At 43.7% G+C, this 27411-nt stretch overlaps 1 protein-coding gene across 2 annotated transcripts in view; it reads right to left on the reverse strand.

The window, feature by feature from the left end:
* Window positions 1-79: 79 nt before the first annotated feature.
* The window catches only part of LOC132081226 (multidrug resistance-associated protein 1), a 47438-nt gene continuing 20106 nt past the window's right edge, over window positions 80-27411 (reverse strand). Inside the window, exons 11-31 of one of the 2 annotated variants that reach the window (XM_059484806.1) lie at window positions 26887-26979; window positions 25857-26060; window positions 21724-21870; window positions 21269-21356; window positions 20726-20795; window positions 19764-19890; window positions 18516-18692; window positions 17342-17509; window positions 16807-16984; window positions 13233-13317; window positions 11991-12123; window positions 10850-11057; window positions 9454-9764; window positions 7981-8180; window positions 6848-6974; window positions 6380-6481; window positions 5276-5422; window positions 4234-4392; window positions 2895-3061; window positions 2125-2319; window positions 80-1565 (exon numbers count right to left, since the gene is read on the reverse strand). In XM_059484806.1, coding sequence (XP_059340789.1) covers window positions 1457-1565; window positions 2125-2319; window positions 2895-3061; window positions 4234-4392; window positions 5276-5422; window positions 6380-6481; window positions 6848-6974; window positions 7981-8180; window positions 9454-9764; window positions 10850-11057; window positions 11991-12123; window positions 13233-13317; window positions 16807-16984; window positions 17342-17509; window positions 18516-18692; window positions 19764-19890; window positions 20726-20795; window positions 21269-21356; window positions 21724-21870; window positions 25857-26060; window positions 26887-26979 — 3195 coding nt within the window. In that variant the 3' untranslated portion in view covers window positions 80-1456. Of the gene's footprint in view, window positions 1566-2124; window positions 2320-2894; window positions 3062-4233; window positions 4393-5275; window positions 5423-6379; window positions 6482-6847; window positions 6975-7980; window positions 8181-9453; window positions 9765-10849; window positions 11058-11990; window positions 12124-13232; window positions 13318-16806; window positions 16985-17341; window positions 17510-18515; window positions 18693-19763; window positions 19891-20725; window positions 20796-21268; window positions 21357-21723; window positions 21871-25856; window positions 26061-26886; window positions 26980-27411 lie in introns of those variants that run through there. The other variant, XM_059484807.1, reaches the window with a different exon arrangement.

The raw sequence follows: 27411 nt of genomic DNA on the forward strand, positions 1-27411 counted from the left end.
CTAATTTCTACTTGCAAGGCAAAAATCTGAACTGACAAAGCAAACCCTTTGTCAAACACAAGGCAAGAAATAACACGTGTTCTTTCAAACAATTTTTTACTGCAAGTTCTTTGCAAATATTTGCATTGTCATTACAAAAAATACCAAACAAATTTTCAGTCTATTCAATTTCAGAGTGTCATAATTTACAAAAAAATAAATAGTTTTACTCTAAGGACAATTGTCTAGTATTAAGGTCAGCAATAACAATCACAGAAGTCCACATTCTCAGTGCTGAGTATCTAGATCCATCTGACTTAGTTTGCTTTCTTCCAGCATTTTCCTTTAAAATAAGACTAATCAGAACATTAGAAAAGTAACTTTTTTCTTACCACAAAAAGCTGAAAATTCAACATAGATCTTCAAAACCAGACTCCATTGCCATTTTAATTGTTAGACCCTTCCGACACAAAACTTTAAAAATGCCTTTTTTTTTTAAACAACTGCAACATAACATTTCCCCACAAAAATGTAAGAGTCAACAGCAGCAGCATGAAGGGCATGTTTCTTTGATATAAGGCTAATGGTCCTTGATGTGGCAGAGCTGCTGTGAAAGCACACAACTACCAAAGCCAAGGGTGTTACAATCAAGGTCAGGCAAATCCTCCCTGCAGGGCCCTGTCCCCACAGGTGTCACCAGCACTGGGCACCCCAGTGGGAATTCCTGAGGGAGCTGGGGGTGACATCAGCACACAGCAACACACCAGCTGCTGCACAGTTTGGTTCTGGAGTGACTGTCATCCCAGACATGCTGGGACACTGCTCTGAAGTTGACTGTGCTTTTCCACATCAGCACTGCTGACATGACAGTGAACTTGCTGCTCTGTGCTGTAAACACATGAAACCTTTAGGACAATGCATAAAGCATTAACCATGTACAGTAAATGCCATCAGGAGAAAGTCTGGCACATGTTTTATTTCACAAGAAGAAGAATCTTTGGACTATAGTACTTTATGCCACAAAATGTTCCAAGTGCATCCCACAATAGATGGCTCATGAAATGAGAAATCCACAAACAAGCAAATAACTAGCATTTGCAAAAATGTTTTCAACAAAAAAAACGGAGGGAACTTCAGAACATAAAAGAGATGAGAAGAAAAAGCTTTTCTGAATTTCTCTGATGAGTCACTCGGCTGTACATCTGAGTGTATAATGACAGATTTCAGGCAAAAAATAGGAGTGTCTGAAGTGTTTTCCACAGTGTAGGAGCTTCTCCTAAAGGTGGCTAAAATCAATACTAAGGAGAAGTAAAAAATAAGGAAAAATTGCATCTTTATGTTGCTTCCACTGCCACGCTCTGGCTAACTTCACTGTGCCTGAAACTCAGCTGTGTGGTTCAGTCCAGCTCAGGGGAAGTTACATTTGGAGAACTGTATCACCTCCCTCTTCCCCACAGTAAATAGCCAAGTCCAAGTGCTACACCAAGCCTGAATCTTTGGCCATGCTATAGAAAATGCCTTTTTCCTGAAGTAGTTGGTCTGGGGTACCACACTCCACCACTTCTCCTCTCTCCAGGACTAAAACTCTGTAAAACAAGGAAAGGGAAAAAAAAAAAAGGAAAATAGTCACAAGAAGATGTACTTACAAAGGTACACTGAAAGTGACAGTACTCCCTTTGCCATCCTGTGATAAAAGGGACAAGAGCCTAAAACTGAAATATGAGACAGCCTGGCCCTCAAGGCCACCTCAGCAAGGCAGCCAGTACAAGGGAGGCTCTATGAACTACAACCAGAAGTGAGGGAAAGTGGAACACCAAATGAACTTCAGAGGGCAGGATCTGCCCCTTGGGACTCCCTATGCTCTCTGTGCCTAAATTAGGGCAAGACACAGGAACAGACTCCTGTCCTTGCCTTCTCCCCTTCTCAGTTTGCCCAGGCAGGAACAGCACAACAGCAGTGACAGAGGGACCAGAGGGGCTCCACAGGGCAAGCACAGCCACCATGAGGCAGAACACACACACATCCTAGCCCTCAAAATAGGGAGCCAGAAAGGAACCAGTAACCACCCAACAAACACAGATTGCCATTTAAGTGGAGCACAGTGCAGGTCACACAGTCTGCAAGGTAAGAGCAGCACCAGCTCACCTGGTGTAGTCCATGATTGTGTTCAGACGATGTGCTATAGTTAACACAGTACATTCTTCAAACTGAGACTTTATAGTGGACTGTATGAGCTTATCTGTCTCAAGATCAACAGCAGCTGTGGCTTCGTCCAGAACCAGGATTTTGGACTTCCTGAGCAGAGCTCGTGCCAGGCACACCAGCTGGCGCTGCCCCACGCTGCACAGAGGGGATGGAGCAGGGGAGGAAAGTTAGAACAAGTTCAGAGAATTCATTGGTGCTCATTTTGAAACCTGGCAATTCCTTGTTCTGAAGATAAGGTGGGTCTTACTATTTCCCTGCAGAATATCTAACAGCATCTGAAACTACACCCCCTCAAAGGAGGTCCTGGCAATGCAGTAGGAGAACACAAATGGTTTCAGCATAACTGCATCGGGCTGGTTCACTGCATCAGGGCAGTGCTGAGGACTGCACTTTAAATGGTTTCTACAAGCTGAACATATAAAACCCTGATAAGGTGCAAATAGCAAGTGAACAGCTTCCTTAGAATAATGCTGCTGCTTAAATGTTTTCCAAGGCTGCCCAAGCTGCCTTGCACTCAAAGTGTTTCTTAAAATTATTTTAAATTCTCAAACTCAAGAGCTGAAAACATGCTGAATAAAACCTAGTTGTCTGATTGCCTGGTCACATATTAAGAATTCTCCAGCTGCCTTCCCAGATTGTGACACAGGGCTGGGCCATTACAACTTGCACAAGCACACCCATGATTCAGTTCAGCACACACTTTGACCCACCTGAGGTTCTCACCACCCTCAGCACACTCATGATTCAGTTTATCAGGAAGGGATGATACAAAGTTCTTCAGGTGAGCCAATTCCAAAGACCTCCAAATGTCCTCATCAGAGTGTCGGTCAAAAGGATCGAGATTCATGCGCAGAGAGCCAGAAAACAATACTGGATCCTGCCCATAGAGAGAGGAGACTGACAATGGACACAGAACATGGCAAAGGCTCCACAAATATTTCTTAGAAAACAAAAGGAAACAACATGTACAGATGCAGTTGCAAGCAAGCTAATATAGTGAATTGAGGAGTGAAGACTCATTTTTTTCCAATAAAAAGTTATTCTCCCTCACTCTTATTCTTCTTGGGGGCCTGACCTCTTCCCTTTGCAGATTCTTGCAGTCCAGACCTTTCCATTAGTCAATAACTCATGAATGCAGAAAAAAACCCCAACAAAACAAACAAACCAAAACACCCAAACCCCAGCCAACTTTGTTTTTACTGGACCTCTAGGCTAAAATAGAGGCCCTCCCTGCTCAACCTTCAGCAGGGACTGCCAGGTCAACTTTTCAGTTCTTAGGCAATTAACCATCTGTAAATATTTCAAAACTCTTCAGCTGCAGTTTGAATGAAATTACTCCTTTTTTTTCCCCGGACAGGAAAAAATACTACTCTGGAAATATTGATGCAAAACAATCAAAAGGAGAGAGCAAAGTCCACCCCCAGATTTCCAAAAGAGGTGATACAGAAAACCTTCTACAGTGAGCTCACTTGTTTTTGCCAGTGTGCTGCAATGGTAATTGAAAACATCACATTTTATGGTCTTACTTTGAATCAGAACAGGCAATAAAGGCTACAGAGTAAGAACAAAAACACTTGAGACTAAATCCAATGCTCATAAAGCTGTATTTCCAAATGTTTAGGACTATCAAACCCACAGCTGGCTGGGCCAGACTGGGATGGTTTCTGTGCAAGAACAGCACTGACAGCACTGCCCAGTGCACAAGGGGATCCCAAGCAGGTGCTGAGCTGGGATCAGCCCTTCCCACTCAGCCTGAGCTGTCTGTAGTCTGTAAGTGATCAGCTCCTGAATCCACAGGCCAAGGTTTTGCTTCACAACAAGGCTCAGCCAAGTTCCTACTTGTTACCTGGCACAGGCAAACTGAAACCAGCCTAGGGAAAAAAAGCCTGGTTCCAAGTCCATGAAAGGGCAAGCTGAAGTGACTGAATTTCTTAGCACACATCAGAGGAGGAATAACAATTTGGAATAACAATTTTCTCCTCAGTGCTTTATGGAAGGAGCACTGCAAAAAGCAAAGAAGTTTAGGTAGTGGCAGGATTTTGCACCTACCTGAGGGATAATAGTGATCTTGAACCTCAAGTCATGGAGTCCTATCTTGGCAATATTAACCCCATCAATGATAATTTCACCTTCAGCTGCTTCATTAATCCGAAACAAACCCAAAGTAAGTGAGGATTTTCCAGCTCCTGTTCTCCCAACTATTCCAATCTGTTGGGAAGAAATACAAGAACAACTTACTCTGGGAAAGAGTTAAATAATTTCAAAGCATTTCCACCTGAAATCAACACATTGTCAAACTTTTGAAGTTATCCACACACCAAAGGCATTCAGTTTCACATTGTATGTTTTACTTCCCAGCTAGACTGAAGTCTTGATCAATTCTTTTCAAATATAAAAGATTGTTGCTTAGGTTGGCTGATACACCTCTGGCCATCTGTCCATTCTAACCACTTGAGGTAGCATTCTGCCCATATGTGTAGGTACAAAGTGTGCACTCAGGAGAAAACAAATGCCCAGTTGGCTACCACAAATAAGGAAGCTGGGTAGTAGATCTTTCATAGCTACCTTTTATGCTGCTGTGCAAGGCCACACTATTAATAGACATCAGAGAATCTACACAGGACTGGGCAAGGGAGCAGGAGGAGAAACACACAGATCCAGAGAACCTGCTCTCAAGTCCCATTTTTTCCTGCAGTCTCACCTTGCAACTTCTGCCTCACTAGATCAGGCCTCCCCTTTGACTGTAGGCTATTTTCCTGAGATTATAATTAACTTAATCTCTCTGCAACCTACTCCTCTTTGCTTATGGCAAACAAATTAGCAAAATTCCCTGGGAAGGAGAGACAAGACAGGATAAACCTCACCTCCCAATGAAACCAGGCCAAATGATACTTGGCAGCCCCACATAACAGTGTCTCCTTATCTCTGATGCAGAACACACCTTGCAAAGGCTGAGAGCCCACAACACCTGCAGGGCTGATTCCACAGAAGCTTTTCTAGTTCTTAAGAGCCCCAGACACAGAACAGAACAGGGTTAACCTCTCTCATGCAGACCTGTGAGCTCAGCAGCCTGCCATGGATCAGGCATTACCTTTTCCCCCCCGTTGATGGTGACGTTGATGTTTTTCAGGACCAGGTCTAAGTCCTCGCGGTAGCGCAATCCGTAGCCCCGGAACTCCACCTTCCCCTCCTGGGGCCAGCTGCTGCCTGGGGCTGTCTGCTCAATGCTCCACTCAGCCTGCAAGAGCCACACAGACACCCCTGATCAGCTGCTGCAACCAGCACAGGCTCAGGGGACTCAGATTGCAATTAAGAGCAATCCTTCTTCAGGGATCATTTGCAAAAGGAACTGTGGTGAGAAGTCTCAGGACAGATGAAATGGTGTGAGTAGCCAAGGGCTTGGCTATCTCAAGTCCCACTTGCTGGATAAACTTCCCTCTTGCCAATGGCAGAATCATGCAGGCAGCACACATTCAGACAAGCTGTCTACACACCCCAGAGGCAAGGACACCTCTGGGGCAGCCACACGTGCAACTAGAGGCAGTTAGGCTGAGACGGCACTAAAACATCCATAAGCTGGTAAAAAGCTGCTGCCTCAACCTCCCACAGGGGTGAGAAAGGAAAGAATACACTGCATTCACTGCCACTGCCAAATAAAAAGGCTTTTGCATGTATAAACACTGGTCTGCTACCAGAACTTAAGGAAAAAAAATCTAGGAAGGGTCTTCATAATGTCTGGTTGCAAAAATAATAACCTAGATCAGGTTCAAGTGACAGGCAAGGCAAAGAGAAAACCCAGGGAACTCCACAATCATAAAGGGAACAATTACACATTAAATGAATAATGTGATTTGAATCAAAACAAAACAAAAAAAAGTAAAACCTTTCCATTCCCCACACTGAGTGCAAAAAGAGAAACACATAACATTATGTTTGAAGTTTTAGGAAACCAAAATATTTGTGCTACCCTACTGCTTAGCCTTGAACATAAGAGCACATTTCCTAAACAGCACTGTGTAAATACCAGTGGGAACACCATAAAAGCACCAACAGGAACTTCCCAGTGGGACCCAGACCATCCCTGGCAGGCACCCACAGCCCTGAGCTCTGTCCCACCCTCCAACCACTCAGGCGGCAGCTGAGACCTCAGAACAGGGCACTGGCTCCCACAAGGGTGGTGGAGAGCTCACTCTACCTCCTTCTCCATTTCAGAATATTCCTTGACTCTTTCCACAGCAACAATGTTGGTTTCCAGCTCGGAGGACATGCGAACCAGCCAGTTCAGGTACGCTGTGATCTGCAAGGGGGAAAGCAGGCAGAGAGAAGGTCACACTGAACAGGTTACCTGCAGTAAATGAAAAACTTATTTATTTGGAACAAACAAAGCACTGCAATTTCAGGCAAGATCTTGGCTAATCAGTGCTGGACAGGAGGAAAGCCTAAATGCCTTTAAGATGCACAGGATGAGACACCTCAGCCATATCCCCTCACAGAGGGAAAGCAAAGAAGAAACTTCCCAGCATCTCCTCAGATACTATTTGTAATTATTATTTTCTATGTTCTTTATTATTAGTTTTCCATCCAAAGTCCTATCAAGGCTCTGACTTTCTGATTCAGTCTAAGGATTCAGAGGTTTTGCTCTTTTTAGGAGAGGCAAAATTACCTGCAGTGAGTAGGACACCGAGAGGCCAACCAGGCCTGCACTGAGTTTGTTGCGTGCAATCACTGCAAACAGTGCTGCAAACAGGACAATGCAGTTCCCCACGTACTCCAGACGGACTGCCAGCCACCTGCAAGGCACAAACACATCCCTCCAGTGCTTCACCCACAGAGATCAGACATGTGGACAACAAATGCTGTTACACATCTTTTTTTTGTTAGATTAATGACATGGCATGTGTGTCCTGCTAGTGACACAAGCACTGCGAGATGTCTGAGGTTCTGCTTCAGCAGTGTGTGAATCTAGAGGCATCCAAAATTAGTCTTTCAGGTGCATAAATTCCTTTCTATTGATCCCTATGTTCATAAAGCAGTAGTAGTAGTTAAAACTAGTACTGCTTTATGAACATTGGGATCAATGGAACAAAACTTTTAAAATAATATAAACCACAAGCAAGGCAGGAACTCTGGGAAAGGTGAGAGATTCAGAAGTAATTTTAATTGTTACACAACTTTTTCTGTAAGATTAATAATACGGCATGTGTGTCCAGCTAGTGACACTGCAAGATGTTTGAGGTTCTCCTTCAGCAGTGTCAATCTAGAAGCATCCAAAATTAATGAGTCTTTCAAGTGCATCAACTCCTGTCTTAACGACAACTACTTTCTGAACATAGGGATCAATAAAACAAAACTTTTAAAATAATATAACCCAGAAGCAAGGCGGGAACTGTCAGAAAGGTAAGAGATTCAAAAGTAGTTTTAATTGTTACACATCTTTATTTTGTAAGATTAATCATAATGCACGTGTGTCCTGCTAGTGACATTGCAAGACATTTGAGGTTCTGCTTCAGCCGTGTGTGAATCTAGAGGCATCCAAATTAATGAGTCTTTCGGGTGCATAAATTCCTCTCTTAACTACAACTATTTCTGAACACAGGGATTGATAAACAAAAACTTTTAAAATAATATAACCCAGAAGCAAGGCAGGAACTCTCAGAAAGGTGAAAGATTCAGAAGTAATTTTAATTTCATCACAGAAGTTTGAACAAAACATATCTGAAACGGAGCCAAGCATGCCAAGAGCTGTGACAGACAAGGAGCATGCCCTCCCCGGTAACTGTGCAGCCCCAGTGGTACCTGTTGGCCACAATGCTGGGGTAATAAGCCTTCTGGTTCTCGTCCACCTTGATATCGTTCTGGCGGATGAAGCGTCTCTGCTCCTGGAAGGCGCGGATGACGCTGACGCCCAGCAGGGTCTCGTTGAAGTGCGAGTACACGGGCGAGCGGCTCACCGACTCCAGGCGCTTCAGCTGCCGCGACGTGGCCACGTAGAACCTCTGCCAGCGAGAGCACCAGAGCCATGGTCACTGTGGGAATGTGCCCCCTCCTGAGGGAGTGACAAAACTGTCCTCTGTCCCCTTAGGAAGGAAAGAAGCCCAGAAGTTTCTCTCCTGGATTAGGTGAAAAAGCCACCTCATAGATCTGGGGGATTTCACCTCAAACTTAAGGATAGCTAATTGGACAGGAGCCAAAAAGTCCCACCTGGGCAATTTAGTAGAAGAGAACAAAGAAACTAACGGCTTTTACCAGGGGCAGGAGGGCCTCCTGCACCTGGATCAATTTTTCTCTGTAAAGAGTTTGTTATTGTGCCTTTTATTAAACCTTTTTTGTTTCCAACACTGCCACAGAAGCCATCCTGCGGATTTTATGCCTTCTAAGGTAGCTGAGCTATCTTGCTTGTGAAATACATGTCCAAGAGCTTATGAGACCTGCCTCAAGGAGACTCCTACTTCAGGTTACATCCAGATTGTGTCTGGAAAGACAAGGGGAATCATAAACAGTTCCCTGCCATCTGGGCTGTTAGTGACAGAGATTCAACTCACACGTGGGAATACAGACCTTCTCCAGCACTTTCAGGGCTGAAGGACCATGACATACACTGTGCTGCCTTTAAACAACTGCCAACTAACCCATCTCATGCCATTTTCTCCTCTTTCTTTTACCAGCAAATTTAATTCAACAGCATAAAACACACATATCACCACTAATGGAGCCAAAAGGATTTACAAATTCAAGAGCCAAAGTCAACCCCAGCTGCTTCTCTTTGAACTGTGCAGGCTCTTCCAGTTTCTAGGAGTGAAGGCAGAGTGAAGCAAGCACCCCCTGCCCACACAGGGTAAGAATGAATGAAAGGCTGACACCCACTCTATTGCTCTGCAAACAACATTCTGATGAAACAGGCACATGAGCAATACACACACACACACACCCCTCTAAAGGCTACTCTCAGGTTTGGAAAGAAGTCTTGGAAAAGACTTTCCATATTTGGGCTCTGAGCAACAAGCTGTGCAAAATTTGCCACAAAATCTAATGGCATTTTTATCAAGTAGGTATTAAAGGATTACCTTCTGCACAGAAGTCATTTTGCACTTGACAGAGGAAGGAAATGCTGTGCTAACATCAGATTATCAGTAAACCATGCAAAGCACAGTCAGTCAAGCGTGACTCAAACCCAGCACATTAAAATCCTTCCTCATGCAGGGTAAGAACAGCCTCAAATAGCAGAGCATGTGCCTGCTGGTCCTGGCTCCCCCAGGGAACACCCTTTACCTGCACGAAAAAGTAGACAAGTCCCAGGGGTGGAATGATGACAGCAGCTATAGGTGTGGCCAGCAGGATGATGATACAAGCCCCAATGACATTGAAAGTGGAGCCCATGAACATCTTGATGATGGGTGGGATGGTGGAGTCGATGGTGTCGATCTCCTTGGAGAAACGGTTCACCAGGTTCCCGCTGGGCGTGCGCTCAAAGAAGCTCATGGGGGACCGGAGCACGTTGTGCAGCAGGTTGAGGTGCAGGTGCCGTGATGCAAAGATTCCTCCTATTGACACAACCATGGAGTAGCCAAACACAGCAATACCTGGGAAAGGAGACTCATTATTAACTGCTGCCACCTCTCACATAAATAATTTTCATCATTTTGTCATCATTTAGCATTAGCATGTTGTCACTATAAGACACGGAACAACATACCGCTGCTCTCAAGGTGAAAAAAGGGAAGTTTGTTTTCTGACTCTTAACATTTATAGATTTCTAAAAGTGACAGTGGATTGGAGGGTGAAAGTGCCACCTCTCCAATCACACTGGACAAACCAACAGTCCATTGAATTTCTCTTCTTCTATAAAAGAATGCAAACCAATAAGTTATTTACAGAAAGTGTGTGAGAAAGTACATTACAAGAATGTAAACATCAGAAGGCTTAGAAAATCTTTAAAAAATCAGGGTGACAGTATGTCTGTAGTGCAATAATCCTGAAAACTTGGTTACACTTCAGCCAGACTCAGCAAATATGTCAAGTAGTTAAAAAAAATAAAACCAGTAAAGACATCACTTTTCTTTCATTGCTTCTCCATTACAAAAATTTGTGTAATGTTTGAACATTTTCCCTGAGCAAAAATCACCAAATTTGCTCTTGGCATTTGTTTTTTATTGTGGGATTTTCATGGCACTTCTGAAGCGGGGTACTTGGGGTGTTGGGTTTCACGGCAAACAAACTCTAAACCACAAAGAGGACACAAAACAAAACATCACTGCAGCAGCCTCCCCACAGTGCCCTGCGTGGAGGCACAGGCCGCTGAGCCAGGCTGGGCTGCAGGGAGCCAGCACAGCCACAGCCTCCTGTGACAAACTGCCCTGCAGGGGCAGCACAGGCTGCTGACAGGCCAGGGAGGCTCTGCTCAGATCAGACATGCTGTCAACAGTTCTGTCTCATTAGCCAGCAAAACACTTCTCACTTTGAGAAATTTCAGTTACAAATGAAAGGAAAAACACATTTTGTTACTGAATAGCTGTATAGGTTGGTTTGCTTGCTTTTTTTAAATTCAAGTTTTTTCATTTTTCTATGAAAACACACACTCAAATCCTTAGCAAAATGCTGCTGCAGAGACCAAGAGCATTAGAAGCACTGAACCAGCAAATCTTAAAATACACAAAACCAGGCAAACCTTGAGAAATTCCCAATGCTCCATACACTCCCAGTCTGAGAGTTGTGTTCTGCTGTGTGCCATTGATAACAGGATCATCTGTCCATAAACTCAGCCAGTAGTTGGAAGACAAGGAGGCTATGTGATTGCACATAAAGAGGAAAATGGCCAAGAAAGACATACAGAGTCCAATTGCTTTCATGTACTCCCAGTACACTGATGCCTTTACCTGAAGAAAGAAGACAAAAAGAAATACTCATTTTGCAGCTAGGTTTCAAAGGCAGCAACTCCCCCTTGTCCAACACCTATTTAAAGCCAGTGTCCCTCCATGAGGCCATGAAAACACAGCAGCTGCACTCCAGAGAGGCACAGCCTGGGAACACAGGCTGCAAAGCATTCAGTGGAGACATGCCAAACCCAACACTGCCCCAGGGCAGGCACACATCATCCCTGCCCTGTCATCCACGGGAAGGGAGGAGTAGGGAGGGACCTGCCTGAAGTACCACACAGCATCAGCAGCAGAGCCAAAAACCTCACTGAGCAGTTCCAGCTTCTGGCTCTCTGTACCACAAGATTACAAAGCCTTCAAACCAACCCTTGCTCCACATGGCTTCTATCCCGTGATCTATCTTTAACCAACAGCAAGCAACCCAAGCTTGGATTCAAGCAACATTGCTAGGAGCTGTAGCTGCCGCTTTCCCAGGAACCTCAGTCTCAGGTTTCTCAAAAAGCCCTGGGTATCCTGGGATTAGACACTTATGTCTACAGTGGAAACTTGGCTTAAATTCATCTGAGTCAATGCAGCTCCTCACTGAAGGGCAGTTTTCATTAGGTCACCTCATTTGTCACAACCTCTCTCCAAGAAATAGCTGCAAGGTTTTCATTCCTCCTCCTACACTTTGATGTGGTCAGGCCCATCATCTCATCTCACTTGCCAACAAGTTTTGTGTTGGCATTCTTCCTGCAGGCAAACGTGGGGCTCAGGTTTGGGAGCAGAGGGCACAGCAACACTTCCATCAAGCATTACAAAACAAGCAGCAAGCTCAAGAACTCACTCAGCCCGTTCTCACAACAGTTATGTGGTCTTCAGAAGTTATTTTCTTCTGAAATAGATTTTTCCAAAACTGAAGAAGGCCACAGGAAGTGGGAACTGGAGCCTTACCCTCCCAGTCTTTGCTGTGTCAGCCTCTGTCAGTTTCCAGGAATTCTTCTCAGCAAGTGGCTTCTGCAGATCTGCTGTGCTGCTCTGTGGCTTCCCAGTGTCTCTGCTGTATGTTGAAGAGTTACTGAGCTGCCTGTTTGAAGACATTTAATTTTTAATCTTAGCTTGGCACAGGACAGGTGTTACCTCACATCTAGGCTTTGACATTCCACAGCTCCAAGCCAGTGGTTTAGATTCCTATGGAGATGTCCTAACCCCACCACAGGGCCAGAGGTTCCTTAAGCCCCCTTGTCCCTCAAGGCACTGTCCCACCCCTCCCTGATAGCACTCAGGTCCCAAGTGCCCATGTCCAGGCGCAAGTAAGTCACCAGATAAACAAGTCTTGGTTGCACAATCACTCCAGAATGAAAAATGCTTTGTGACCATCAAGACCAGCCTTTCCAAACCCCATCATCAGCTCAGCAGCTGCTGGAGAGTGAAAAGGGTATCCACAGTCCCCTCAAAACAGGCCATTTAACTCCCAGGCACTCATCAGCTTCCAGAAATAGAGTCTCTAGGGCACCATAAGAACAGAGGCACTATTAGAGCATAGTGAGAATGAGGCATAGACCAGGAGATGGTTTTGGAAAGGTGTAATCAGAGTGATTGCAAGCAGAATAGCAGCTGCATTAGGTCAGACTAAAGGTCCCCTTGGCACTTCATCCCATCTGACAGCAGTAAAATGCAGAAGCCTTAGGAACACACACCAAAGCTGCACCGGCCAATAAAACACTCTCCCTTTTAGGCAAGCCAAACCCACAATATCCTGCTACAACACAGGAGTTTCTTCCCATGGAAAGAACATCACAAGAGCTGTGTGTGTGCACACACGAGTGTGCATCGGTGTGTGCAGCTGCAGGGGGCCTGGAATGCCACAGGAGCCAGGGGCAGCTCCCAGGCACAGCAGGGACTGAGCCCAGCCCCTGCAGAGCTGCACCTTGCATGGACACACAGAATGGATGCCAGAGCAGACCCGGTCCTGCCCAGGCAGAGAGGTGGTGCTGGGTTTGTGGGGTGTCAGGTGCCTGCTGGACCTGGAACCACAGAGCAGCACAGCTTTGCCTTCCTCAGGCTGCTGGATCCAGCAGGATATACTTTCCCTCTAACAAACACCATCACCATCAAATTATTGTTCATCCACATCTGAGTGACTGGATTGAATGGATGGGGGGCAAGAGGAAAAGCAAAACTAAAACCACACACCTATGTATCAGCTTTCCAGGGGCTTCATTCACAAGGCCTCCATTTTCTATAGGTTTGCCTTCCTTTGCAGATGGACTGTTTGTATCTGAGAGGGTGAAAAAGTAAACATGGAAATGGGTTAGGCAAAGAGACAAGCATTTCATTTCAATCCTGACTGCCTGTTACAGTCTTAACGTGCAAACAAAGCAGGGAGCACAAGTTATTTACAGATAATAACAGAAAATTGACCAGGTGAACAAATCAGTTTAGTTAAACTCCCAACAAGGTTAATTGCCAAGACAGGGAACATTTATTTTTCTAGCAAATGTAGGTCAGTAATAATGTAACATAATTATGAGGACATATTTTATGTTCAAACATGCAATACCCACCCACATGTGACCCACTCCATGGAAACAAACCCAACACTCCAGCCACTCCTTTTCAAACCACAGCTTCTACACATTTAGTTATAAATTATTTTTATTTTAAAAAGCAATGAGAAGACATTCTATAAATGATGGAGTGAAGCTGTAAGAACAGCAGCCATGTGCTAGTAACTTTGAGTCTTCCTGCAAAGCTGAACAAGAAGAAATGTGCAAAATCCTGGTGTTTTAGGCAAAATCCTGATGTTTCAGGCAACTGTAGGAATCAGATGACTTTGAGCAAGAAATCTTTCCATGAGTTGTTATCCCACAACATCCTGCTTGTACCAAGATGCAGCACACATGAGACCAGAGTCTAAAACACTCCAGAAAATGTCAGCTTGAAACAGGAACTTTTTCTGAGCAATTTAATTCAGTGTAGTAGAGTGCCATGAGTAAAACTAGGTTCAGCTTATGTCAATTTTCCCTGTAAAAACTAAATGCCTGCCTCCTATAAAGTTATCTGTCAGTAAATGGAACTCTATTTTCATGTATGGAAGTTAATTTGGAATTTGCAACAAAGAGTTCTGTGTTTTTGAAGGATCTGTGTATAGTTCATGCAAAGGTATTGACCTAAATATACTCAAAAGATATTCAGGAAAATTTGTGCAAATCTAGAGTCTGACATTTGCATGTCTTTATACAAAAGCAAAATATATGCATAAAACAGATCATCCACACATTAACTGTGGACCGCTTTCCTTTCTGTGTCTGGAAACTGAATATTGGTTCATTACTTTAAAAACCCAAAAATAAATTGTTCAGTGTGGTCTTAAAAAGACAAAAAGCAGAACATATGAAAAAGTTCAATTATTTAGTTCTTATTTATGTGAATAAGATCAAACCTAGATGGGACTGCTGGTTATTTTAAGCCCTTGACAGCACTTGTTTTGAAAGGTTCCCATATGAAAACCAGCAAGCATTCCAGCAACATACTGCTTTAGAACATTGTTGAAGAAAACAAAACCACAAATAAACCATCCTCCCCCTAAAAGCTCAAATCTGATTTCATGTTGTAGGCCATGAAGATTTCTTGCTTACACTGCATTTAGCTCTGAGAACAAAAAAATGCTCAAGACTGCCACAGTAAATCTGACATATGCACTCAGGATATAAACCCAGTAGTGAGGGTTCTGCTGAAAAAAAGTACCCAGAAATGATGAAAGGGAACAGCAGTGAGCAGTGAATACACATTTGAGAACAAAAGGACCCTCAGGGCTCAATCCTGACTGATGCATCTCTTGGTACACTCACTACATTTCTAAGTCCAGGGTGTACCTATAAAACTAATTTAAGGTTTCCTCATGGAAGCCTCAGACACAGAATTGATGCTGCTGAGTTACCTACAAGCTGCCACACAACCAAGGGCAGGCAAACCATGCAGATACCTCCTATGCACTGATAAAATTCCTCTAACAATGACTCAGGCTCTTGTAAATAAACTGCAGTACTCATGTTACTCCAAGGCAAGCACTAACACAAAGCCCACATGGCAAACAGTTACCTGTTTCCAGAGGTTGAATCGTTCCTTCTAATGAAGGATCTGACTCTAAAAGCACATATAATTAACTTTTTAACACACTCTACCATTTTCAATCTTTACAACCTCACATCCAAGCAGAATAACCTAAACCACAGAACCCAAGGCAGAACCAAATTTGCTGAAATGGATCTATTTTTAATCCCAAACCATAAGCACAGTTTTCCCACACAGAGAAGAGCCCCATGAAGGTGAGGATGGCAAGGCAGCACACAGGCACGGGGAGCCATGAGGAAGCCCAAAGGGAGAGGGAGGCTGGGAGGGACCAGAGCTGCAGCCAGACCCAGGGCTGGCTGGGAGGAGAGGCTTTCCCAGCCCTGGAGCAGCCAGAAAGCACCAAGCCACTGTGTTCCCAGGCTGCCAACAGAGCTGCAGACACCAGGGAGCCTCCCTTGGACAGTGGGAGGGCAGATACCCTCCAGCCAGCTCAGCCTGGCTCCATCTCACACTGCTGGGCTCCTCCAAGAGCCCGGGACTCCCAGCAGCAGTGACCTTTCACACATTCAGTAAACATGCATGTTATCCCTATGAATCAGACAAACAATGCCTCTGCTTTTCACTTTTTACCACTGGCAGAAGATCACTTGACTAGAACTGATGAACAAATTCACTGCAAAGAGGCCAAGCCTGTGATAATCCCCTCCAGATCACCAGGGTGGCACTGAAGTCAGAAGTGCCTCTTATGAGAAAACTGCAGAGAACCATGGCAAAAGTTAAAGCACTGGCTCACTTTCCAAAAGAAGGTTCAGTAATTAAATGGAAAAATAATTTAGTTTAATGAAAAGGATTTCAAAACCTACTTTTCCACATTTGAAAATGGGAGGAGACAAAGACTAAGAGAACAAGGCTATTAAATGAGGCAAATCTTCACATTAAAGTGAACTTGTTAACTGCCTAAGGGAGCACAGAGAAAGTTAATTTGCCTATGAATTTCACACAGGCTGAAGACTGTAACAAGTCTGACTGTGCCCCAAGCAGCTACAAAAGCACCTACAGAAAACACCCAGAAGTTAAGCTGTCCCCAAACTCGTGTCACACTTCACCCCAGCCAGCAGAGTGCAGGCACCCCTGGCACATCTCAGTGTCAGGAAATCACCACAGGCCATGAAGAAAACAGGCTGGAGGCAAAGACTAAGTTCCCCTATTAAAATCCAATACTGTAACTGTCTGTAGATAAAAGAAAAATAAATCTGAAGTGCATTCCTGTACCAGGGCAGCTCTACAACTGTTCTGTAAAGCAGAAGCAGGAGTCAAGGACAGCAGCTAGAACATTGAGCTGCTTCCTCCTCCTCCCCATCCCCAAAGGAATCAGTTGCATAAAGAAGACACATGTTATCAGAGACAGGAAGGATGTATAAACCCCAGCTGGCCTTTTGCAGTCTCACTACCATCTGAATTTTACACTGAGAGGAAATTTTACTACAGATCTGTTACACATTTTCCTGATTTTAAGAAAGAATGTGTGTTTAACCTCACAACTTTCAACACCCTCAAGAAATAAGCACCTCTACCTATACAGGCAATCACAAGAAACAGTAATTCAACTTTCCTATCAGTACTGCTCTTTTTCCTGCAACAGGACTCCCTTATTAACATGACAGACAGCAAGAGAGTTTATTTGTGAGCTTACCACTGCTCTCCATGGTTTGTTCAGCATTAGCATATGTACGGAGAAACTCAGCAAAGGCCCCATCCTGCTCCAGCAGCTCCTGGTAAGAGCCCATCTCAGAGATTTCTCCATCAGTCATTACCAGAATTGTGTCCATCTGAGGCAGGTAGTTGATTGCATGGGTTACCAAAACCCTGGTCTGAAAGGCAAAGGAAAAATAAAGGGTTTCTGTAATCTCAAATTAGTGAATACCATGGTTGGACTACTGCTATTTACTACTTGAATTGTGTGTATAATAGAACAGTAATGAGGGACAGGCGTGCAGAATTTTAAGAGAACGTTGTCTTGATTTTTCCGTCAAATATTTTTGAATTACAGAAACCAAAGCACCTTTCACTACAAAAATGTCAGTGCTTTATAAAAGTCCTCTAAAAATTGCAAAAGGATCCTTTCATTTTTCAGCTGTTAGAAACAAATCTAAATATGCAACTTGACAAACTTGGAATCCTTTGAACTCAGCCAAGAAATAGCATTCTCTAGAGACATTATAACGTACTTTATTTTTCAGGAGTCCTTTTGGTCCAATAACTTTTTCAAAAATATGTTTCCCAACATGAGCATCAACAGCTGATAAAGGATCATCCAGTAAATAGACATCTGCATTGCAGTAAACTGCCCGAGCCAGACTGACTCGCTGCTTCTGTCCTCCAGACAAATTCACCCCCTGAGGAAACAAGAAAACAGGAGCCTTTATTTACAGGTGAAAGAAGATGTCTTGCTACAGTTCATAAAAGACACAAGTCACAGGTGGTTTATTTAAATCAGAGGAAATTCAACATTGCATGAAACAGATCTTCACAAATAATTTCACTACCACAATAGCATAAGCAATCAGTCACAATCCTCTTGCAGAGAAGCACATCTTTTCTGCTCTCACTGCCAGTGAAGGGCTGGCCAAACCAAAAAATACTGTTTGCTAGTCCTGAAAAGCAATTAACCCTGACTGGCCTGCCTAGCTCAGTACATTCAGAGCTGCTTTTCTTCTCAGCTGTATTTCTGCAGTGCTGCCTCTGATTTAAGAAACAAACTCTGCTCCCACTGCACACTGTGACTGGCCTGGTGACCAGCAAGGTAAAGCTGCACCTTGGCTGCAGGTGGGGCTGTCAGCTCTGTGCCCAGCTGGGAGAGCAGAGCAGGAGAGCAGCAGCTCAGAGCCCCCAGCAGCCACAGCCCCTGGCACCCCTGGCACAGGGACAGCAGCTCCTTCCTGCTCCACAGCTCTGCACCATCCATGGATGCTTCCAAAGCCCACACCAGGCTTGCTTTGGTAACCAAGGGCCAGATTTGGGGTAATGGTGTTCTTGTGGACTGAGATTTGGATTTTTTAGAAGGGCTGGGGTTGGAGACCTGCTTGCTTGTTTTGAACAAAACTGAAGTGTTCAGAAGATTTTTGTCTTTTTGTTTCTGTATATTTTTTCTGCTCTATAACCGTGGCAACTTAGAAACTGTCACTACAAGATGGCTTTATATTTGTAACTGAGCACAGGATTCCTCCCCTTTCAGGCTTAAGGAGAAGGAAAACACCCTGTTCAAATCTGCCTCTTATTCTAGAGGATTCCTGCTCTGAAAGTTGTAAAATTCAATACAACTTTGAGATAAAGTAAAATAAGAGTCACACAGCCTTAGCCACAAGCAATAGCACTGTTATGGTGCAGTGGGCACTGAAATACCTTTTCTCCAATTTCTGTTTTGTCTCCTGAAGGAAGAATCTCTATATCAGGCAGCAGGGCACAAGCCTCAATCACACGCTTGTAGCGGCTCTCACTCAGCTCCCTCCCAAAGATAATGTTATCTTCCAGAGTTGCATTTTGGACCCAGGCTTGCTGGGGAACGTAGGCTACAGAGCCCTGCAAGAAAAATAAAGTTCAGTATACTTTAGACTAAGAGTCTGCACAGAGAGTCAAGGCACAGCAGGGCTTTGTGAGGCAGGCAGTGCTAATCACCCCACAAATTACCTACGGTCATTTCCAAACAAAGCCTTTCTTGGGCTCCAGCCTCCTCCAAAATGTTATTTTTATAATCCTCTCTACAAGTGAATGTAACAAAGTGCACTGGTGGAAAATAAAGGGCTTCAAGCAAAATACGATTAACATAAACCTGGAGGAAACATTTGTTTAGAGGACGTTTGCACAATCACTGCATGTCAAAAGTCATTACTTCTTTCATATAATTATAAATTATGTTGTGCACAAAAGAGTTTAATCTGGTATGCAAGTGTTTAACAAATGCACCCCTGCCAAGAGATTTCTGTAGAAAGCAGAGGAAGTGGTTTCCATATAAAAGTCACTTCAAAGGAGGAGACTGAGATAAAGCAGAGTATTTTGCTTTGTGTATCAGCTCTGTCTTCTCTTTCTGCACTCATAATTAGTGACTCAGATCTCAACTAGTTTATTTTTCCACAATAATTCTGAAGGTGGCCAAGCCTACAGACTTTTAAATGCAGCAGATTTGTTTTGTTCTTAAAAGTAATTTTATTTCCAGGTCATTTTTTCTCTGTTAGCTCTGTGCAGCACTGATGTCTAGGAAAGAACAAACTGCAGCAGCAGCTTTTCCATGTTCAGGTGTCTGGGGGCACCCTCTCCTCGTAATTTCTCTGATGTCTGAGAAGGCAGAACCCAACACTGCTCTTCCTCAGAGAATACGTAACAGGGTCTCCCCATCTCATACCCAGACTCACCAGAGCACTCACCTTTGAGTGCTCCACTCTTTTATTGGGCTAAATCTGACACCGACAGATTTGGATACTGTTGGGTAAATAACACAGAGTGCAGGCTAAGGGATATACATGCTTTGCCAGGAAAGCAGGCTAAGAAGTGCATTTATTTGCAAGTCTCTTCCCTCCTCACACTTTCTTGGAAATCAAGAATCCCTCTGGCAATACCCACAAACAGCTGAACAACTCTGCAGATGTGTCACACCTTGACCACCACGTAGCCTTCCTTCTTGTCCATCTCCCCCAGCAATGCAGACAGCAGTGAGGACTTTCCACAGCCAACTTGACCAACAACAGCCACCAAGGAGCCTTCAGGAACAGTGAAATTAATGCTGAAATAAAGTGCACACAGTTCAGCCTTGCTTGCTGGCACTCCCCAGTAGTTAAACAGTCAGTTGAACAGCCCATCTACAGCACAAACCATCAGGTGCAATGTGAACACCCTCTGCAAACACTGACTCAGCACTGAAGCTGTAACTGCCTAAAACCCAAACCTCTCACTCAGAAAGCACCAAGCACTCCTCAAGCTTAGAATACAGAACATAATATGTAATTAGTCTAAAGGGCAAGAAAATAGAAACAAAGCACTGTGACCCAATCTCACCAGAATTTCTCTCAAGTGTTCTATGAACACAAATGTCAATACAGCAAAGTTTTGTCCCAAAGAATTTGCCATTTAGGGCCCAAGTGAAAGCAGTCAAAGTTAAGGAAGGGAGCAGGGCCAGGGCAGACACAGCCTGTGGCTGTATCACTGTTTGCTTTCTGCAACCCGGGATGAGGGACAGCAGAGTGCAGTGAGAATCAGCTGTGAAATGGAGCCTGAGGACACCAACAGGAGGGAGCAGAGCTGGCTGAGAGGGGCTGAGCTGGCTGCACCCTCTAGATGGAGCTCAGCCCATCTGCAGCAACAGCCACAGCTGAAATCCCCTGCAGCTCTCTCTGCCCTGATCCCTACCTCTCCTGCGACCTCCCCTCATGCATTACATAAATGCAATAAACTGTAAATCCCTCCAGTTCATAAAGCCCCAATTTAAACACAGAACTGATGTTATTTGTTCTCTTTCTTTACGGCAACAAATTCTTCTCTATATGTACTTTATAATTCAAGTATAGATCATCTGTGGTGCAGCAGGATTATGGAATGGAATAAAGAGCACCAATCTTTACCTGTTCAGCAAAGGAGGATCAGTTTTGGCCCAGCTAAATGTTGCATTCTTCACAACAATGCATCTTTCAGCTGCAAAGAGAAAACTCATACTCATAAAAGTACCAATACAAGCAGCTACACTGTGTGCTCACAATCCAAAGTCAATCCAAACACACATGGGCAGAGGTATAAAGTTACTTTTTCAGAAGAACAACAACACACTGCTTGCCAAAAACTTGTGTTCTGCTTTTACTGAATTTGGCAAGACAGCAGAGGTCCCCAGGTTACCCTTTGAGGAATCAGGAGGTACATGAATATCAGCTACACACACAGATACCAACTAATTCAGCTGCATCTCCAGCCCTGCCAAATCAGTTGTGGAGGGGAAAGAAACTATCTGAGAAGGAAGAAGAACCTGTACATAATTTTCATTTTACAAACTCTCTTCTCTGTTTTCTGTCTCAAATTTATCAGCAAAACCCACCAAAAATGCAGTAAATTTGTTTTAGCAAGCAAAAGAAACCACCCAAAACCTGCACAAAGTGATTTGCAAAGAAACTCACCCTGTTTGATGGGACCCCTGACTATGCTGTCTGGATCCAACTCCTCATGGGACAGGAACACCCTGAGGCGCTTCAGGGAGACACTGGCCTGCGTGGAAAAGGATGCAAAACTCTTTATACTCTGCTCATTACCTTTATGTGCTCACTGTCTTGTGCCACATACACATTATACCATTATTATGCACCCCCATCCCTCCTTAAATCCATTGCACAGTTGCTTGGATAGCCAAACTTTCACTGCCCAACCCACAAGAAATGTGGGTGATGGAAGGAACAACTTTCCACCATAACTGGGATTATTTCACCAGCACAGCACTTCACACACAGGAACTGCCAAGGTCCCTTCCAGAGGTGCCCACATTTCCCCTGTGCTCGTTCTCCAAGCAGGGGGATGTTATCTTTCCACCCAGGGCCTCCTCCTGCACACAGAACACCTGTAATGACTGAAATCTTACTTCTACTATGTTGCTGATGACCATAGGGAGCATGTTCAGTGGGAACCTGAGGATGTTGAATAATGCCAGGGAAACAAAGGCCTTCTGAGCATCCAAGATGTTGTTCTTGTCTATGGTGACATACACAGCAAACGTGGACAGGGCCACCTGAAACCAAGGACAAAGGCCACAGTGAGGGTCGTGTCTTAAAGCCACCAGGTCAGGACCACAGTGTGACAACTGCAATCTAACCAAAAATTAAAGAAAGAGCAATGTTCTGATAACTTTTTGCTCCTGACAACACTTTTTGCAAAACAAACATATGATTAAAGTCTGCTGTCGTAAGAAGTTGATGGCTCCTCTTTAAAAAGAGCCAAGTGCTCACTTTCCTCACACTGCAGAAGTGAAATCACAAACATCCCAGGCTATTTGAGGTCACACAGCAGCAGAAGGGAAGTAGAGAAATTATCTTTTTTCCTGATCTCTTTCAGTTTTAAGACACTCCTCAAAGTATCAGATGTTGGACCAGTAACATATATTGACAGGAAGGTTAGAAGCACCCTGTTGTTGTTATCTTATTGTATTTCATATTTCTGGAGTCCCATCTTAAAGTCCATACCTTCTTGCTGGTCCTATTATGCAGCTCCTTTCTGCAGCACAGTTCCTCATGGCTTCCATAGGGGCTCCTCCTGGGCTCTCGACCCAACCCCCTTTTATCCCAGAGCCCTTCATGAGCTACAGCTGCTACCCAACCAAGGATCCCACAGCTGTAGCTCATCCAGAGCAACAGGACCCACCTATCTAATACATAGGACTCTCACTACATATATATATATTCACAAGGACTCCTTTATAACAATACATATATTCAGGCCCCTACATTTCCCCCCTTTTCTTTTAACAATTATACAATTACAATATACGTATCTGTCCCAGCTCCCAGGCTGCCACAGCTCTCGGCTGTCCGGGGGATTCCATACCTAATACATATATTCAGGCCCCTACATTTCCCCCCTTTTCTTTTAACAATTTCTCCATTACACAGTTACCATATCTGTCCCAGCTCTCAGGCTGCCACAGCTCTCAGCTGTCCTATCTTCCACTGTCCCAGCTCTCCGGCTGCCACAGCTCTCGGCTGTCCGGGGGATTCCATACCTTCTCCTTGGCTGCATGTTCTTTATCACGTCGCGGTCACCAATTGTTGTTGTTATCTTATTGTATTTCATATTTCTGGTGTCCTATCTTAAAGTCCATACCTTCTTGCTGGTCCTATTATGCAGCTCCTCTCTGCAGCACAGTTCCTCATGGTTTCCATAGGGGCTCCTCCTGGGCTCTCGACCCAACCCCCTTTTATCCCAGAGCCCTTCATGAGCTACAGCTGCTACCCAACCAAGGATCCCACAGCTGTAGCTCATCCAGAGCAACAGGACCCACCTATCTAATACATAGGACTCTCACTACATATATATATTCACAAGGACTCCTTTATAACAATACATATATTCAGGCCCCTACATTTCCCCCCTTTTCACAATTTCTCAATTACACAGTTACAATATCCATATCTGTCCCAGCTCTCAGGCTGCCACAGCTCTCAGCTGTCCTATCTTCCACTGTCCCAGCTCTCCGGCTGCCACAGCTCTCAGCTGTCCTATCTTCCACAGCTCTTCAGGCTGCTACACCTATCTTCCACAGCTCTTCAGGCTGCTACACCTATCTTCCACAGCTCTTCAGGCTGCTACACCTATCTTCCACAGCTCTTCAGGCTGCTACAGCTCTCAGGCTGTCCTATTTTCCACAGCTCTTCAGGCTGCATACCTCCATCACGTCGGGGTCACCAATTATTGTTGTTATCTTATTGTATTTCATATTTCTGGAGTCCCATCTTAAAGTCCATACCTTCTTGCTGGTCCTATTATGCAGCTCCTCTCTGCAGCACAGTTCCTCATGGCTTCCATAGGGGCTCCTCCTGGGCTCTCGACCCAACCCCCTTTTATCCCAGAGCCCTTCATGAGCTACAGCTGCTACCCAACCAAGGATCCCACAGCTGTAGCTCATCCAGAGCAACAGGACCCACCTATCTAATACATAGGACTCTCACTACATATATATATATTCACAAGGACTCCTTTATAACAATACATATATTCAGGCCCCTACAGCACCCCACTACTAACCTGTTTTATAGTTTGTATAGACTACCACAACCCTAGATTTCCAAATACAGCCCACTTTATCATGGACAAGAAACTTGCAATGTTATTGCATTACAAAGATGAAGCCTTTTCTGTTGTGAACTGTTTCAGTTTCATACTGAACAAGGAAATTACACTGAACCACTGTTATCATGAATCATAAGCTATAAAAATAACTCAAAAAATCCATACACTTATTTTTTAAAATGCATTGAAAATATTACAGTAAAATAAAGCAAACTAAGTAAAATCAGATGTTTGTTTTCACAACTATTCCCTTCATAGTTTTATCTTCCACGACAATACCCTCACACCTCAGGATATCACAAGATCCAGCTGTTTTTTTCCCACAGACTGCCAATTAAAACAAGAAATCAAAGTAGATAAACTTCTGGCATCCTCCCTCCTCAAAGACTTGAAATAATGAGCTCTCTGCCTAAGTAACAGTGTCATCTAAGCACAGCATCCACTGAAGACATCAGAGTTTCTGTTAACAAATCTGGCTGCTGTGAAGACATGGATTGTTCTGGGTGCAGCAGCTGACTCAGCTGTGCCTTGTACAGTAGCTTGTTTGTACAGCCCTTAGTTTGGACAACCCTGTCCCAGGGAGAAAGCCCTCCCATGGAGATCAAAAACAAGACAGGGCCAAAGAATAACCTCCCAAGCAGCATGTCTGCACTCTTGTGTCAGCAGCAATGAGCCTGAAATTCACCCTCAGCAGCACACAGGGCAGCAGGGGAGGCACTGCAAAACCAGCAGTGCCTGACACTGTTACTAAACAATGACTAAAAACCCTGGCCTTGGAAATGGGAAGAAGTAGAGGAAATAAAAGTTTTCAAGGTCAAAAGTGCTTCCAAACAGGCAAAAATTTTTTTTTTTTTAGGACAACATACAAAAAAAACCCCAAAAATCCAAGCAACAAGATGCTGAAGAGCAGCCCTGCCCTCCGGGTTGTGCCCCTGCAGAGCCAATGCCACACACCCACCCCTGTGTGTATTGGGACATCACACCAGTCTGCCCCCCCAGGCTCCACCATCAGCACTGGGGAGTCCACCTGCAGGGTTTTATTTAGAAATTTCATTTAATAATGTATTCATATTCAGATAATCCCAGACTTCTTTTAGAAAAGCATTCACTCAAGAATGTGGCTGACGCTTCTCTGCCTTTCATCACGCCCCGAGCATAATGTAAACACTAAAAATGTTTGAAGGGAAGGAATCTGAGACTGGAAAGTACACTTAAACACCTCCAACTGGAACAGCACATATTTTATCCTAATGTAGTCATGGCTTTTAATTGTTCCTGCAGACAAGAGCAATGGCCCCTCGTTCTAATAGGGCCTGAAGCCATTTTGATGTGATCTCACTCTTCTCTCCCTTGCATTAGTTGAAATGTAAGCTAACCACAAACACAGGAGGGATGTTTGGCATATCATGGATTTTTATTTGTTTTAAGTAAGAATTTGAAGCCATCTCAGGCCACACAATGGTTTTTCCTTTTGCACATGGTTTTACAGAGATGCTGGGAGAATCCCAGCCAGAGGCACTCCTGGAACCCAACACCCCATTCAGCCAGGAGCTCTTATGGAAGGACCTGCTGCTGCTCAGAAACACACTGAAATAAGGGATTTTTTTATTCTCCTAAATATGACCATATATTTCATCTTAGATTCCTCAAGTACTCTACTAAAAATAGGAGGGGATGCAGAGGAGGTTTTTATTTCCAATACTTGGACATTAACTTCTAGAACACATCCAACCTGGCTGTTAGTGAGTTTCAACGAAAAAAGTAGTGCCTTTCCACAGAGAAATGGACCCCTAAGTGTTCAAGGACCCCCCATTCTGGAGGGCATTTTGGCTCAACTCATTAAAAAAACAAAATCAAAAGTAGCCCTCAAGTGCTGCCTTGGAAAGCACAATCCCAAAAAGGAGAGAAGACTTCCAGATTTGTTTCACTTACCAAAAACGGAGCACAAACCCAAGTGAAGGTTGCCATTGCAGCAAGGTAAGCAGATTTTTTTAGGACTTTGAGTTCTTTCTGTCTGATCTCTAATACCTTCTCTTTAAAGGCTAATTCCCAAGCATAAAGTTTCAGAACTTTAATCCCATTGAGAATTTCATTCATCAGCTTAATTCTGTTGTCTTTGCTCTTCATTTGAGCCACCTAAAAACAACATTGCAAAAAATAATTAACAGAGCACAATACTTGGCAGAACCTCAAAGTTCTGAGCTTTCTATTTTGCAATGGCAAATTTACCTCATTATCATCAAAAGCTTACTTGCTTCCCAAGCAGGAAATCTGAGATACTATCTGAACAAACAAATATGCAGAATTAACAAGATGTTTTAAACCAATTAAAAGAATGCTTCATGTAACTACAAATCCAAAGCAAGATCAAAACAAGTGTGGCACTGGTTTAAGTGTGATTAACCCTGCAACAGGGAGCCCTGGGACTCAGGTACAATATGCAGTTAAAAAATAAACCAGTGTAAGATGTGCAGCTTGCTTCTAACCTTAGACCAAACTTAATTTTGCTTTATTTTCAGCACTATCAATGGCTTTTTTCTTTTTCATCTCTCCAGGAAACAAAGAAAAAACAGAACACGCCACACATCCTGGAAACATGAATATTTCATTTATGGCCATTAGGTTCATTAGGCAGACAGCAGTTTACTTTTGCACTTTAGTTTTAAGGCAAGTTAAAAACTGAAGTAATTGCTAATAATTCAATCAATGGACATACTATGAAGCTGTCTGAAGTGCTGCCTTGGTCTTCACTACTGCAGGTTTTTAGACTATTACATACAGATAAGCTGTAAGGCTGAAAACTACACGAGTTTGTTTATTCTGAATACACAACCCCTCTGACCTTTCTTTCCCTTTCATTTTCAAGGGCTAGTTAGAGGGATGGGAAAAAAAATAAGGAAAACCCTCCAGGAACAAGTCAAAGAATAGATGTATCTTAAAAGCACTCTATAGAGATGCTAACCTGATAGGTTTTTGTCTTCATTGCCATCACAGCATTTATTGGAACCAGAAGGATCATGACAGCCACACCTGCCAGTACTGAAGGACCTAAATTCTGAAAAGTACATCATTGTAAGCATTTATTCAAACTATTTTTTTAAATATTGGCTCAAATCACTGCATACATTACAGAAAATCATTCTGAATTTGGTTTTCAGCTTGGGAGAAGAAGAGAAGGATCAAGTGGAGGCTTAGGTTAATATCTATATACTTTGACTCCTTAAACAAACACACACATATATATAGCCCTCATGTAGAAGTACATCCAGATCAATCTCTCCAAATGTATCTCTACACACACACAAATATGTTTTAACACTTAGCACTTTTTGCTGATTTGTCTGACTTCTGAAGAGTCAGCCCAGTGCTGTGTGAACCAGAAACAGCAACATCTCAAATGCTACTCTGAGCACAGAGCCAAGACCACTTTTACTTAAATCAAGGCACAAGTGAGATCCTCCAGGTGCTGCAGTCCCCCAGAGATAAC

Source organism: Ammospiza nelsoni, chromosome 17, assembly GCF_027579445.1.
Source record: "Ammospiza nelsoni isolate bAmmNel1 chromosome 17, bAmmNel1.pri, whole genome shotgun sequence".
Classification (NCBI taxonomy): domain Eukaryota; kingdom Metazoa; phylum Chordata; class Aves; order Passeriformes; family Passerellidae; genus Ammospiza; species Ammospiza nelsoni.